The 16,226-nt window shown below is 33.0% G+C and overlaps 1 protein-coding gene across 4 annotated transcripts in view; it reads right to left on the minus strand.

Moving 5' to 3' along the window:
* Window positions 1–9,012, minus strand: part of LOC134715211 (alpha-2-macroglobulin-like) — an 85,182-nt gene extending 76,170 nt beyond the window's left edge. For all 4 annotated transcript variants that reach the window (XM_063577247.1, XM_063577249.1, XM_063577248.1 and 1 more), the window contains exons 1-5: window positions 8,729–9,012; window positions 5,113–5,270; window positions 4,244–4,450; window positions 1,984–2,036; window positions 283–355 (exon numbers count right to left, since the gene is read on the minus strand). In XM_063577247.1, coding sequence (XP_063433317.1) covers window positions 283–355; window positions 1,984–2,036; window positions 4,244–4,450; window positions 5,113–5,270; window positions 8,729–8,817 — 580 coding nt within the window. In that variant the 5' untranslated portion in view covers window positions 8,818–9,012. The remainder of the gene's footprint in view (window positions 1–282; window positions 356–1,983; window positions 2,037–4,243; window positions 4,451–5,112; window positions 5,271–8,728) is intronic.
* Window positions 9,013–16,226: the final 7,214 nt, after the last annotated feature.

A 16,226-nucleotide genomic window follows, 5' to 3' on the forward strand; every position in this document is an offset into this window, starting at 1 on the left:
AACATAAAAGAGAACCTAACTAAAAGAAAATAATTATACATAATCAAACTGTCTTTATTTTTCCTACAATTGTAACTATATATATACACTAGGCTATATCTTAATATACTACTTAAAGGAAAAAAGCTGTTTATATTCTATATCAGTTTTTAATGTTTTCAAAATTAAAAGTATATGTACATGTACCCTTTATACAAGGTTTAAGCATGTGACTTATCACAAAATTGTATAACATTAACTTTTTTTTCTCAAATAAATGCCTTTTTTCAAAATATTTCATACCTTTATTATTTTCTACATTTAACCACTGCATTACACGGACATCACCAGGATTCTTCACTGTAACTAAAGGCAGCTAAAAATATGTCAAAGGAAATAATTAGCATAAAAGCTTTCAAAGTGTAATCTTCCAAAACCATTAGAATGGGCAAGGCAATCTAGATTTTCAGTCCTGGATAGTGTAAAATTTGATATAAAAAAACTAGAGGCTCTATGAGCCTGTGTCACTCACCCTGGTCTATGAGCATATTAAACAAAGGACACAGATGGATTCATGACAAAATTGTGTTTTGCTGATGGTGATGTGTTTGTAGATCTTACTTTGCTGAACATTCTTGGTGCTTACAATTTTCTCTATCTATAATAAACTTGGCCCTTTAGATGTAAAATTTACAAAAAATTACCAAATTAGTGAAAATTGTTAAAAAATTACTATAATCATGATAACTCCTTAAGGTCATTTTGGTCATATTGGCTTATTTGTAGATCTAAATTTGCGGAACATTAGTGCTGTTTACAGTTTATCTCTATCTATAATAGTATTCAAGATAATAACCAAAAACGGCAAAATTTCTTTAAAAATTACCAATTTGGGGGCAGTAACCCTACAACCAGTTGTCCAATTCATCTGAAAATTTCAGGGCAGATATGTATTGACTTGAATGACAATCGAAACCCTTTGTCAGATTTGCTCTAAATGCTTTGGTTTCAGAGATATAAGCCAAAATCTACATTTTACCCCTATGTTCTAGTTTTAGCCATGACGGCCATCTTGATTGGTTGGCCGGGTAACCAGACATATTTTTCAAACTAGATACCCTAATGATGATTGTTGCCAAGTTTGGTTAAATTTGGCCCAGTAGTTTCAGGAAAAGATTTTTGTAAAAGTTAACGACGACGGATGACGGACGCCAAATGATGGGAAAAGCTCACTTGAGCTAATAAAAAGAAGACATTTTAATGATCAGTATTTAAATATATTTCTTTATTCTGCAATATAATTATAATTTGCCATAAAAAGTGTAGACAACCCCCCAATCTTGAAATTTATCACATTAAAGGAATTGAAGAAAAGACATGAAAGACATGAAAGATGGATAAACTGTATGAAAGATATCAAGTAATAACATTTGATAAGAATATTGGATTATTACATTCATTTACTATGAAAAAACTATAAAACTACTGTTGCATGTTCTTTTTTTCAACAAACAATTACTATAAAGCACCCCCACCACATTCTGTATGTAAGTGCCATTGTCCCAAGTCAGGAGCCTGTTATTTGGATTGTAGTTGGTTGCTATGTTACAAATTTATTTTCCATTTATCATTTTGCACATAAAGTAGACCTTTAGTTTTCTGGTTTTCTTTTTTTCTTTCATAAATTTGCCTTTTCCGGACATTTAAAAGATGACTATGTGGTATGGTCATTGCTCAATCATTGTTGAAGGTCTTACTGTGACCTTAAGTTGTAAATTTCTGTGTCATTAGATCTATTGTGAAGAGTTGTCTCATTGGCAATCATACCACATCTTCTTTTTTATATTTACATGTATGCTATATCATGTATATCCTCATCACCCAACTGTACACGCTTGAGAAAACATAATTTAAATTATTCCAGCTGTCATCAGTGACCAACTGACCAAAGTACTACATCCATTTCAAATGTACCAGATTAATATGTAAAATACATCAACTTACCATGCCTGTCCATGGCTTCAAGTCTTTGTTTATTGTCATTGCTCGGAACTTTACTGTAAACAGAAAATATGTTGCTCATGAAATTGGGGGTACTTTAAAAGTACAAAGCTTTATTGATAACTCTTCAGGAAACTTGAGGGGTTTTGTATGAAAGCAGCTTTTGATAAATTAATACCTCATTGTTTATATATTTTTTTTAAGAATATGTCATGTATGTAGAAAGCCAGCTTCCTTGCATGGTTATCTCTGGGAAATAATTTAGTAGAAGTAAAGATCAGGAAGATTGATTGATTGTTGGTTGCTTTATGCCGCATTAGCACAAAAAGGCTATATCGCGCTGAGAGCTAATTCAAATATTTTTATAATTTAAAGAATATTTTTAATATAAGACAAAAAGTCCTGCAATATACTCAAATTCTAGACTAAAGCAAATTAATTATTTACAAATAAAAATCAACGGTAAGATAACTTGACGATTTAGTAGAAGTAATGGTCAGGAAGAGGGCTTTTGAACTTAGTAATTTGACTTTATTGATGCTTCAATTGTAGCCCTCAATGTGTGATTAACTACAAATGTAATGAATATAGACACTTAAAGTCACTACAAGTAAATTTGGATTGCAGGAGACTTGAGAATTTTTACTTAAACAAGTGCTGATTTAGGTGTCTCCAACCCTACACTTCTCTCAAAAAAAATGTACAGCCAATGTTGCCTAACAGAATGTAAGGTCCCCCTATTCAATTTCAACACCCCCAAACTCCTCCCCCCTTTTTCCATCAAATCCTGGATTCCTGTCTGTTATCGTTATATAAAGCAATTTATATTAAAACTGTTCCTCTGCATTTTGTACATGTGCAAAAAAACATTATTTTTTTTGTCTACAATTTCATTATTTAACCCTTTCCTCCATAATGACGCCTTTTGACGCCACCCACTTTACTCCATAATGACGCCTTTTGACGCCTGTGTAGTACCTCAGTTGAAACACTTTGACTACAAAGTGTCTGCAGTAGACTTAATAAAGTTTGTATCCAATATAAAAAGAAATATCATAGGAATATCCGACTTAAATTTATTTGATGAAATAGTTGTTTTTCGCAATGCCTTAATACTTTAAAGCCTATGTTCAGCATTTTATTAAAAAAATCCTATGCAAATCAAGTATGCAAAAAAAATATTTCAATGGAGGAAAGGGTTAACAAATGTATAACAGAACTCTCTCATAAACTGCAGAAGACATTACTAAGTTGTAAAACTTGATTTTCATCTTTTGTGTACGGTAGTTTCTGAACCATAAAATACGGTTAATCTTCACCATAAACTTTTCAATTTATTGTTGATTTTGCAAATTTATCATGTACTTTGAAACAGTTTCCTTTTATAACATCTAGTCCTTTGTTTTAAATACACTTGAAACTAATTGCTCACTTAAGTCAAGTCTCCAATCTGGACAAATCTGGGTTTTACTACTATCACTGTTTTGTATATTTATCAAATGACCTAGCAGTCATTGACAATTTGATATTTAATATTCACAAGATAAAACTAGAAACGGTTTTTACAACATTTTAGTCTGATTTTGCCCTCCAATACACGTTGCTGTCAAATGTCAAATTAATTTGCTATAATGTTCAAAGTTTGCCGGTTTTTTTTAAAGGTGACAAATAGATTATCTAATCAAAATACTGTGGATTCATTATCATTAGGGTTTCCTGAGATAGCTAGGGGAACCACAAATTCAAGGGAATAATCAGGAAAATCTGCATTTACAGACATACATGTATATAATGTATTAAATATCAAAATGCTAGTTCTTATTTTTGCAATGTTCACCAAGTCACATTATTTGCATTTATAAAAACTTTGAAAAAATTTATAAATTTACAAGTTCATTAAATAATTTTAAAAGTTCATTAGTTTGCATGAAGAGTTATATTGACAATTCTTGAGTGGTTAAATTAATATGAAGTGGAGTACTAGTACATGTAGGTTGTACCTATAACATAAATATCTTCCATTGGTCTGTAAATAGGATAAGAATTTTACTGATGTCAGGGGCAGATTCAGCCACTTTAAAAAAAAAAAAAGGGGGGGGGGGGGGGGTCCCAACCCAGAGTAAAGGGGGGTTCCAGCTATATGCTTTTATTCAAATGCATTGATCATCCAAAAAAAGGGGGGGCTTCAAACCTCCAGAACCCCCCTGGATCTCAAATGGATGTGACAGAAAGAAAAGAATGTGTAAATGTTACAAAAACATACCTGTCTCCCCTGGCTTATAAATAGGTTTATCAGTTTGTATAAAAGTCTCTAGTGCTGATTCGTGAATCTCCACTTCAGTAGTATCTACTCTGGTGACTGTAGTAGAGACACCGGTCTCTAGAACTCTGGTTGTTTCTGTCTGTAGAGTGAGCTTATATTTACCACTAAGGTCAGGAACTGTAAAATGGTGGCAAACTCTGCCGTCCTCTATTTAAATAAAAAATTGTTCCTTGAAATCATTGCACACAATACAGGACAGGAAAAATGGTTTGTTTTGCTACATTTAGACTAAATATAATTCATATAATCATTGATGATTTCATCTCTTTTAAACAAGGAATTACAAATGAATTATTTGAATCTGGAATAATATTTTAAGTTCTAAAAAAAATACTTCAAAATTTATTAAAAACACTAACCCAAATAAATAGGGTAACCAGTAGCAATGCCCACAAGGTTAAGGTTGTGGGCATTTACTTTCACATATTTTTCAGTATGAACTAACTAGCCTTCATGTCTAACCTTCCTAAACTCTTTCTTTTCTGGATTCACCAAGCTATTCTTATCAATTTTTGTAGAATTCAAAATGATTCCAGATTCAAAAAAATCCTTGTTTTAATCTCTTTTAATTATTTTTTTTGTCAATATGTAGCATTCATATATACATTTACCATGTTTACCTTTCTATTAAAACTCTGAACATGATCAAGTTGTTTTTAACCCAATGTTATGTTTTATATGTTTATATGACTGCAGTAAGAGAGTATTTAATGAAGAAAAAATTGCCACCATGAAAATTTAAGCTCAAAATATTTTAAGATAGTTTTTATAGTTCAGATCTTGTCTTCATGGTCATTATAAAAACCAACCATTAGTAGTGCCATTTCCCAAGACGACATCACTTTCGTCAACCAAAGACAGCGTTACTATGTAATTAGCTTGTATGTCTTTTTCATCATGGAACGATATACAAAATTCTTCTCTTGATCCCTGCCATAAATTACGAGGTGCTGTGAACAAGTACTTACTGAAATATAAAGATGATAAAATATATATATTACATAGAAAGTTGTAATATAATTATAAAGCTTAAATAATAAGCCAGATATTTCCAGCTTTTAAATAACGATGGATTCCCGAGGGAATGCACAACACTCAGTCATGTACAAATAATATTTATTTACTTGGACTCACAAACTTGACTTTAACAGTCACAATTCGAACAGAACATTGACTTTAACAGTCAGTTTTTACACAAGTGTACTTGTAGTACTATGTAGTACTAATCTGGATACTCTAGGGATCATGAAATACCAAAGAAAATCTGTTTATCAATACTGATAGTGGGATAATTGTCTTCAAGATAAAACCCTAGTCAATTTCTGGCCCACTTGATTACTCATTAACATAATTATTTTCTATTCTAAAGGAGATAAGAGACTAACATTGTCAAGCATGTCAAGAGGTCCTCAACATTTCTTTTAAATATTGTAATATCTTGATACATGTACTTCAACCTGCTGTCATTATTTTATCGTCAATATGTCAGAGAGGCAAAAGATACCAAAGGGATATATGGTCCTTAACAATACTAATCAAATATAAAGTAATGTTTATATACCGGAAATCATGGAAATATTTCAAAGTAATATTCAAACTGGAAGTCCAGGAACAAACAAACTTAAAAGGATTAAATGTACATTGTATTAAAGTCTCTCTCAAGATATTGGAAATATTGCATTATAGTTGTATCAATTGGCATATAGACCTTGACCTCAATTATAATGATACTACCTGAGAATCAAACTCATTTGTGTGTTCTTTCAACTTCATTAATACATTAATTTGATAAATTTCAGATTTCCGCCAACTGATAGAGATAAAAAAGAAACTTGTATGTAAAAACATGAACAAAACACAAACAATTGTTTAAAAAACATCATTTACACAGTATGGTCATGATGGTCACTATGAGATTTTGTCACTATTTAATTACCTCTATGTACATGTATACAAGTACTGTAAATTCAGAAATTATTGGGAATAATGCAACTGGATGAGTATTGCAATAGTAAGAACTCACCTTTAGATAACTAAAACAGATCTGAATGCAGTCTTTTTTTTTATTCGCAATATAAATTAAACTTGTAGTTTTCCCCATTCTTGCAAAAGCGTAATAACATGAATAATAAATGCACGCAATTAATAATAATTTCTGAACTTACAGTATGTGAATAATGTGAGGTAGAGTTTGATTTAAGAATGTTTGTCTGATATACTAGATGTATGCAGGGACGTATATAGAAGTTTAAGTACTTGATGTATGTCAAAAAAAACTATATTTTCGTCATTTCTTGAATTTCTCTTGCCCCCAGTAACAATGCTGAAATATTTAAAGGGAACCCCACACTTTTACTGAAAATAGATTGGACTTGTTTCATTTTTATAAAATTTTGACAAAATATTTGCTTAAATAGATCTTATAATATAAATTTCATGAAATTTAAACACTAAAATTTACTGCAATAATTTCTTTCGTTATTAAGTAATTTAACATACACTAATGCTATTCATTGAGAAGCCTGTTTTCTCCTTTAGTTTTGGTGTCAAACCACAGATTTCTGACTCCCTTGCTTTCTATTTTTAAGTTTACCAATTTCAGGTTTTTATAGACATATATTTGTTGTCTACTGCTCTTAAATTTAAATTAAGTGACTGAAATGCAGTTCCTGAGTGTTTAAAGTACCCTAGTAGCCTTTTTATATGTTCTGGAAAATTCAACATCCATTTGTACAATGTACATCCATCTTTAATTTCTATAATGCATACTAAGGGTTAAAAGTTTTGTGTAAGTCAAGAATTATAAGACAGGAACTTCCAGCTCTGGACCACATGCCCAAGATTATTCCATTTTACATGTATATTAATTTCATGCAAATTCTAATTTTAAATTTTTTGAAAGTAACAGCTACAACAGATGCACGACATACATGTATAAATATGCAAAACAAATACTGTGTAAAATTAAATAAGAGCAATGAGTAGGCCACTAATTTAATAGCACTCAATTATATTTTTCAAGTAATTAAGGGATAACTTTTCAAACCTTTAATACCCAGAAATCTTGTGAATTTACTTATAACTTATAACTACAATACACCTTATTGCTATTCCCACTTAACCTGAGAATCTGTCCCGCTTGAACTTTTAATGTCATACAACAATCACTTTTCCATTGTGGCATCAGATATTTTTTATTAAGACATCAAAAAAATTATGGGATCTTTTGTAACGTTCAGTAATGGCGGACAAATTGCAATGAATAAGGTATATAAATTTGTACCATATCAGTTGGTTTTTTAGGTCAAGTCAAGGCTATGAATCAGTAATGAGCTGATCCAGGAAAATTAGAAATTCAATATTTTAAAAACATGATAGATTATGGAGAGGCAGTAGGAGATGGTGACATCCTGAATCCCCGACCCCAACCACAAGTTAATTATAAAGAAATTTAGGGGTGCAAGTGCTTATTCAAATCTAGAATATAAAAATTAAAATCTTTTAAGTTATAGTTTATATATATTGATAAACTACATAAAATGCACCCCATTAAAGTGTACATTTGTATATGTATCCTGCTCAAATAACAATGGGGAGGCCCAGAGCTAACTTCAAGATGGGGTTTTCAGTGGCAGATCCAAAACTTTTGATAAGGGGGGGGGGGGGGGGGGCTCTGAGACTGAGAGACCTAAGGAGGCTTCTCCAGTCATGCTTCAGTGATACCAATATAATCAACCATTGTCACATTTGTTTCCCACAAAAAGGGGTCCCAGGGCCTATCCCTGGAACTGCCTATGGTAATGGATGGTTTTATTTCAAGTCTGAATTTTTTTCACAAACAATTTACATTTATAATTTTAGTTTTTCAAAATTGTCAATTTCAGTATACATGTATTTGTTCAAAATTGTCAATTTCAGTATATTTGTTCAAAATTGTGACACTATGAGGTATGGGGGAAATCTGGATTCAGAATAACTTTTTTCAAAGTCTGCTTGAACAATATTTCTTCTGATCAATTTGAGAATCATAAGAACAAAAATCCCCCCCCCCCCCTTTTTTTTTTGGAAGTTATAAATGGTCTTTCCTTTAGGTCAAATATTTGAAACGCAAAGTAGTCATTCAAATGCTAAAACTAGTGTTTTTTGGTTGTGTAAACATGACTCTTAAAAAGTTTTATGCACTATATATGATATAGTTTTACCAGGGTCCACAATGCCCGCAAGGCGCAACATCAAGATCGCCTTATCTGACGTCATGAAAAAGTAATGTAATTCCAGAACTTATCCGGATTGGGATAAGGTGATGCTCTGCATGGGGTGCACATACTAAAAAACAAAGAGGCTCTAAGGTGTATTTCATAGTTTATCATTATTTGCTTTCAATTGCACTATAAATAATCAAAATTAAAATACTGCTTAACTTACGTCGGAGCACCTGTTACTCCACATGTCCATAACGTTAGAAAAGTTATCCACAGCATCAGCGCACCATTCATCTTTGCCGCTGAAGTCATCAAACAATATTAATTCGCACTCCTCTGTGTATATATGTTTCACATTCAACCGATTCACTACTTAGAAAAAAATAGTACACAAAAACAAAACAAATCTTTATACAAACACAAATTTTAAGCTATGTGACTGAAGTACTTATCGTTATAATCCAACTTATGAAAAATATTTTGAAATACTACTCTCAGTATATCAACAACATGATATCATTAGTCACATTAGTCGCGGATCATTTAGATAAAGTCATTACTTGAAAGATAAACAAAATATGTTTACAACTTGAAGATGTTGTTTTCAGCTGTTATCGAGTTATCAGAAAACTCCTAAATCTTTCCATTAACACGAAGAAAATAAACACTAACTTAACGTTTGCATAATTTGAATTGGGATTTATACAAAGAGTTAGACGTAAGAGTTAAGTTATGAAAAAACACATATTGATAACCTTGAAAAATAATTAGACATTAGAAACCATGGGGAGGTTTGGAATTAGGGGTAACGTTGATATCTTTGGTAAGGGTGTGCTATTTTTGCCTAAAAGACGTACCTTTTTCAATATCACATTCATTGAAATTCAGTAACTATAGTTACATAAACCGTATTGAGAGAATAGCATTATCATATAATGTACTTAAATCAATGATTTGTAACGGACTTGATGTATACTAGTATACAAATCTTTGCTAATATACAAAATGACCCATGCTTATATAAGCACTGACTTACTATGTATATCATCACTCATGATAGTATTATACAGCTACCCTTAAGCCTTTTATATATGAATTGACATCGTCAAAACTTTGGTGCCGATGATAATTATATACATTGTATAGCCTTATATTTTCGGGTGGACTGAGGCAGTGTAATATTCTCAATATCATGTTCATATGTGTATGATTTTTTTATCATTATTATTATTATTTAAATAAAAATGAAAGATACAAATAACTGTGGTTTTGATTGCAAATGGGGCGAAATGATAGAAAATATATTCTGGACTTATCCGTATATATCAAGATTGTGCGAAGACATCAGTAACTCCTCGGATATTTGTGAAGATAGAAATATATTTTCTGTTTATATTTTATAATTATTGCACATAAAATGTGGATAACTTACGTTTATGTATCGAATGTAAATGTATTTTAATGTATATAAAATGATATATGATGTCATTTGATGAGTTTGGTAGATTTCCTATTTATCTTAACTATAATTTTGTCAATGTTTAAACTAATGCCCGTGACTGGAAGGTTTGAAAGACGGATTATTTGTCATTATTATATCATATTTTTTTATGTTAATACAATGTACATGATAATCTAGTATAGATTATACTCAGAAAAGGATTAAATTATCTAATTTTTACAGAACTTTATGCAAGTATATTTAAAATAAACTATGAAAGTTGTTTAACTTCTCAAGTGAAATAAACCAAACAATTAACTCAGAAAAAAGTTCTTATTTTTCGATAAAGATTGTTTTATAAAAACATATTTAGAACTACATGATTTAAAAAAAAGACAATTAAATTGTAAATTAAGTCTTTGAAAATTGAAACGAACAGATATTCAAAACAAGTAGTGATCCAAGAGTCTTTGTCTGAGCTTCATTTTCTATTTGAATGTTCGAGTTCAGTATCGTACCAGCTACGTAGTGGCTACGTAGCTGCTATCATCAATATCTATGTAACAACTAGTATATAGCTATACGTTCAATAGTCTAAATCTACGTAGCACTACGTAGCTGCTACGATACTGAACTCGACCCTAGGTTGCGCTCAACTTGATATCGTAGCGGCTACATAGGGCTACGAAGATTTATGACTATGGAACGTGTAGCTATAGACTAGTTGATACATGGATATTGATAGCTGGGCCGCGTTCAATAACATAGCTGCTACGTAGTGCTACGTAAATTTTGACTATTGAACGTGTAGCTATAGACTAGCTGCTGCATAGATATTGATAGAAGCTACGACATTGAACTCAACCCAGGTAGCCACTACGTAGCTGTAACGATATTGAACTCAACCCAGTGTATGATATCAAGAGACAATGATGTGATCAAAATCTACGTAGCACTACGTAGATTTATGACTATTGAACGTGTAGCTAGCCTTGCTGCTACATAGATATTCAGCGATAGCAGGGCCGCGTTCACTATCGTAGCTGCTACGTAGTGCTACGTAGATTTTGACTATTAGCTATAGACTAGTTGCTACATAGATATTAATAGCAGCTACGTAGCTGCTATGATATTGAACTCTGGCAACACTGCTATGCTAGACAAAAAATTACGTAGAATTACGTAGCCGCTACAATATTGAACGCAACCCTGATGTTAATACCTTTAAAAGCCCCAGTCACACCGTCACGCTTCGTCTATCCCGTTTCGCTACGTGTTCTAAAGGTAGCGAAACGGCAATATACGTGGTGAATCGTTTCGATCCGTACTTTAAACGGTTCTTTACGTAGTTATGCGTGGTTTAATACGTGATCGGTCTCGTTTTGAACCGAATTAGAAACGTACTGACCCCATGTAATGCGTACGGAAACATAGTACTACGTAGACTAGTTTATACGTAAAAAAAGCGTATACCTTTCGAAACGTGACAGTGTAACTGGGGCTTAAAATTCAGTATTAAGTCATTAGGCAGCCATCATAGATTGTTCATCAGAATTTCTCTCTGTATGTTGTTAACGGGAAGAGTGTATTTTTTAAAGTAAATTCGAAGGGAATCGGTTTATCAAGCAATTGGAGACCACCATTGTTAAATATGTTATCTTCCTAAATGTTGCTGTAATATTTGGCACTGGACATAAAAAAAAACCCACCTGCAACATACTTCTAGCATTTTACAGAGAGATTGAAGTTTTTATGATTTATTCGTCAGCCATCTCTGACATGTTTGATTTTAATTATTTCTGTGAAAATTATTTGTTGTTATGGTACACTTTTTAAAGGGTTAACTTGTATAGTATAAAAACGGCTTTTAATAAGTAGCAACACCCATAGATTTACATTTTAGAGCAATTTTTTATAGTATATATAACCCTTAAGTAAAAAAAAATGATGTGGTATGAATCTTTCAACTATTTGTTGTTAAACAATACTTTATAATGAACGTACCCAGTGATACACTAATGGTTTGTCAATATGGACACTTATTGTACCAGAATGTGGTCGAACGCTAATATCTATAAATGACATCCATCTTGAGTGTACTTAGGTTTTCCGATCAGTTGCTCATCCACTTAAAACAACAAGGCATGTGTAAAACTAGAATGGACGTTTTGTATTAATAATACGTAGTTATATTGGCGTTAATTTTGATAGTATGCATATAGATGTGGTGCGATTGAAATTCTCCAATGTTCAAATGACATTGATATATATTATTGCTATGATGGGCATACATGTTAACTTTTTGTGCTCACAATCTCCCCCTAACATACATGTAGGACCGCACATTATAGGCACAAACTGTAAAAATCCGTTGCTACAGTATTTACTGAACTCAAGAAATCGGTACGAATCACAGAAAAACAATCAACACGAATACAATAGACAAATTAACGGTATATGACAACTCGTCGATACGGATAGCTAGTCAAAATCCAATTTAACTAACAAATAAATCCTGTTTTACCAAACAAAAGTATCAATCAGTACACGTCCAATGGATATAACGTAAATGCGCCATACAAAGATGTAGAAACGCATGACCTCAGTGTGCAATGCCAAAATATAGATAATAAGAATGTGTCCATAGTACACGGATGCCCCACTCCCATTATTATTTTCTATGTTCAGTGGACCGTGAAATTGGGGAAAAAAATCTAATTTGACATTTAAATTAGAAAGATCATAACCTAAGGAACATGTGTATAGTTTCAAGTTGATTGGACTTCAACTAAATCAAAAACAACCTTGACCAAAAACCTCAACCTGAAACTTGCACTATCATTTTCTATGTTCTATGACCGTGAAATTGGGGTCAAAAGTCTAATTTGTCAATTAAAGTAGAAAGATCATATCATAGGGAACATGTGTATTAAGTTTGAAGTTGATTGGACTTCAACTTCATCAAAAACTCCCTTGACCAAAAACTTTAACCTTAACGAACAAACGAACGAACGAACGAACGAACGAACGAACATACGAACGAACGAACGAACGAACGAAAGAACGAACAAACAAACGGACGGACGGACGGACGGACGGACGGACAGACCAGAAAACGTAATGCCCCTCTTCAATCGTAGGTGGGGCATATAAGAAACACTCAAAGACTTTTTTAATTGCTAAATTATTATACTTTAAAGATAATTTTATTGGAAGGATTAATGAGTTTACTGGAGTGTATCTAAATTTACAAGCTCTATAAACAATATCATCGTAAGATTAATATGTTGTACCCCATTTTTCTGCTGGAATGATTGTATGATGCGTAGTGTTATTGTTGTGTCTGCATGTGCTTGTCACTTTTGCTTTCAGCCTCACCACTGGATAGCAGCTTACTGTGAAAAGGAAGCCAAGTGTGCAAGTCTTCACTGCTAGCTGTTATAGCCTCTCATGCAGTAAGACCAATCTGACCAGATATATGGAATCTTTCTCGAGCTGGCAGAACCACAGCGTTTCGAAGGAGACTAGACCCCTAGAAGCACGTCATGCAGGCCCACCGGTGTGTGAACACGTCCTGATGCCTGCAAACCTAGCCATCAGCTATGGGATAAATAACTTCACTGCCTTGTGGATGACCTAGTAAAAGTCAAAGGCTATGGAGGTAAATCCAGACAGAAAATCTGAGAAAATAGAGCGCGTAAGCTCAGCAACAGCAATCGTCTAAGGGAAGGAACATCCTGACAGAAAAACCCGACCCTTCAAGTAAGAACTTGAGCTTAGCCCTAACTTGTTAAAAAGGTACTATGTTACAGAAACAGTAACGAAGAATACTGCCCTACACTTCAATAGCGTACAAGGGCAGAAAGTAAGTAAGTAACCCCATTTTTCTACAGGTGCAGCAAAACTTTATAACCAATGTTTTGTATCTATGAAGAAATTCTGTAAAAGGTTTAGTCAATTTATGTGAAACCTGACTTACTTATTTACCAGTTATACACAAACCACGTTCATTGAAATCTAAAATACGACTAAAGACGAGACAGAGTGTTTTAATTTTATATTCTTTTAGAAAGAGGGGGACAAGAGGATTTCGGAAAGACACTCTCAGACTTGGTACTAACGAGAAAATATGTTTGCCCAAAGCAGATAATAAATATTCTGTCCAACGAAAGGCGGGACAATACATGCAGGAAATAGTTGCATACATGAATGAAAATGAATTAAGTTGTACTATTATAACAACAGGTGAAAGGGGTCTTTTATTCACGAAAAATCCCCCTTGTCCCTTAAATCTAGTCGTCCCCTAATCTTGATATCTTCTGCAGCAACAGCGATCATGGCGATTAGTTTGGACCTTGTTCTACTCGGTATGAAACATATGTTTTACGAATTGCAATTTTTTCTTTGATTTCACTTCTAGTAGATTTTGAACTGTGTAAAAAATAGTATGTAATGTAATGCACTCTCCCATTCCGCCGTTGACCGGTTTTCAACGTAAAAGGAAAAATATGAAGGTGCGGACGCATTCAATTCGATCTTGCAGAAGCTGTTGTTAAACTGTGTGGCTTGTTCTTGGACTAGTAAAATGCAAAATTAAAGCCAAATGAAATACCTTTTAATGTAATATCAATGCCATGTTATACAGAATTTTGGATAAATGCAGACAAAACACTAATTTGGGGGTTCTGGGGCTTAACCAAATTTACCTCAACCCTAAACCAAGGTCTTACCATGGAAGTATTATATTGACAATATAATACTTCCATGGTCTTACCAATACATTATCCTATACTATTCTAACATCTTACACCTATAACCCTAAATCAAATTAGACTCTAACCTAACCTCGCATTTACAAGATAACCAAATATAAAAAAAAGGCCAAATAACGTGATCGATCAAATACTTTTAAAATTTTCTTGAAATGAAGTACTTGTAACTACATGCATGATAAAATATGTCGCAGTCACCTTAAACAACTGTTTTTAAGGATACCAGCATCCTTGTTTTTCTCCAGCATTCTACTGACTCATCCTAGTATCATTTGGTTGGTCTTTTATAACTGCATGTCTAATTGTCAATTATACCACATCCTATTTCCATGTATAAGTTGTTCATGGCAAATTTTTGAATCCATTTTTTTTGCGTTATTCGTTTGCTCCATTGAAATCTTTAATGGTGTTTTGTTGGTTTTTTTTGCACTGTTCATTTGCTGTCTCAAGAAGTGCATTGTTTTTGTTTTTATTTGGCATCACCTGTTTGCTGTTTCAAGATGTGTACTTGTTTTTTTTTATATTTGGCATCATCTGTTTGCTATTTCAAGATGTCTATTGTTTTAGTCATTCATTTGCTCTCAAGATGTTGATGGTTTTGTTCTTTGTGTCGTTTATTTGCTGTCTCACGATATGTGTGAAGTTGGGTTTTTTCTTTTTGCATCGTTCGTTTGCTATCTCAAGATGTTTATTGTTTGTTTTTAAGCGTCGTTCGTGTGCTGTCTCGTTGCATTTTTGTTTTGAGTCATTCAGTTGCTGTCTCAAGATGTCTCTTGGGTTTTTTTATTGCGTCGTTTCTTTGCTGTCTCAAGATTTCGATTATTCTGTTTTTAGGCGTCATTCATTTGCAATCTCAAGGTGTGTATTGTTTCGGCGTCGATCGTTTGTTGTCCTAATGTGTCTTATTTGTTTTTGCGTCATTCGTTTGCTATCTCAAGATTTCTTTTGGGTTATCTTGGTGTCGTTATTTTGCTGCCTCAAGATGACTATTATTTTTTTTCTATTTGCTTTCTCAAGATGTCGGTGTTTTTTTTTTCTCTGGTTGCATTCGTTTGCATTCTGAAGATGCTTATTGTTGTGTTTGTACCTCACATATTCATTTTTAAATAACCGTCGGTTAGGGTACTATACAAAAAGAAAATTGCCCAGCCTGTTTTGTACATCAATGTCAAGAAAGTTAAGACACCGGCAAATATGTGTTATTCCACCACATTCTGTGTGTTTGACCAAATTCGGGAGCATGTAATTCAGTTGTCAGTTATTGTCGTTTGTTTCTGTATATCATAGTTATTTTTCGTTTTTTTTTTCTTACATTTTTCAATTCGGGCCTGTTATATCTTGCTTTGCGGTATAGGATTAGCTCATTGTTGAAGACCTAACGGTGACATGTAGATGGTAACGTCAACGTCATTTGGTCTGTGGTTGGCAAGCATACCGCATCTTACCCATCATATATCTCTATATCATAGAGGTAACAATGCACTTTACAAAACGAAAAAATCCGACAA

Source organism: Mytilus trossulus, chromosome 4 (genome assembly GCF_036588685.1).
Source record: "Mytilus trossulus isolate FHL-02 chromosome 4, PNRI_Mtr1.1.1.hap1, whole genome shotgun sequence".
In the NCBI taxonomy this organism is placed as follows: domain Eukaryota; kingdom Metazoa; phylum Mollusca; class Bivalvia; order Mytilida; family Mytilidae; genus Mytilus; species Mytilus trossulus.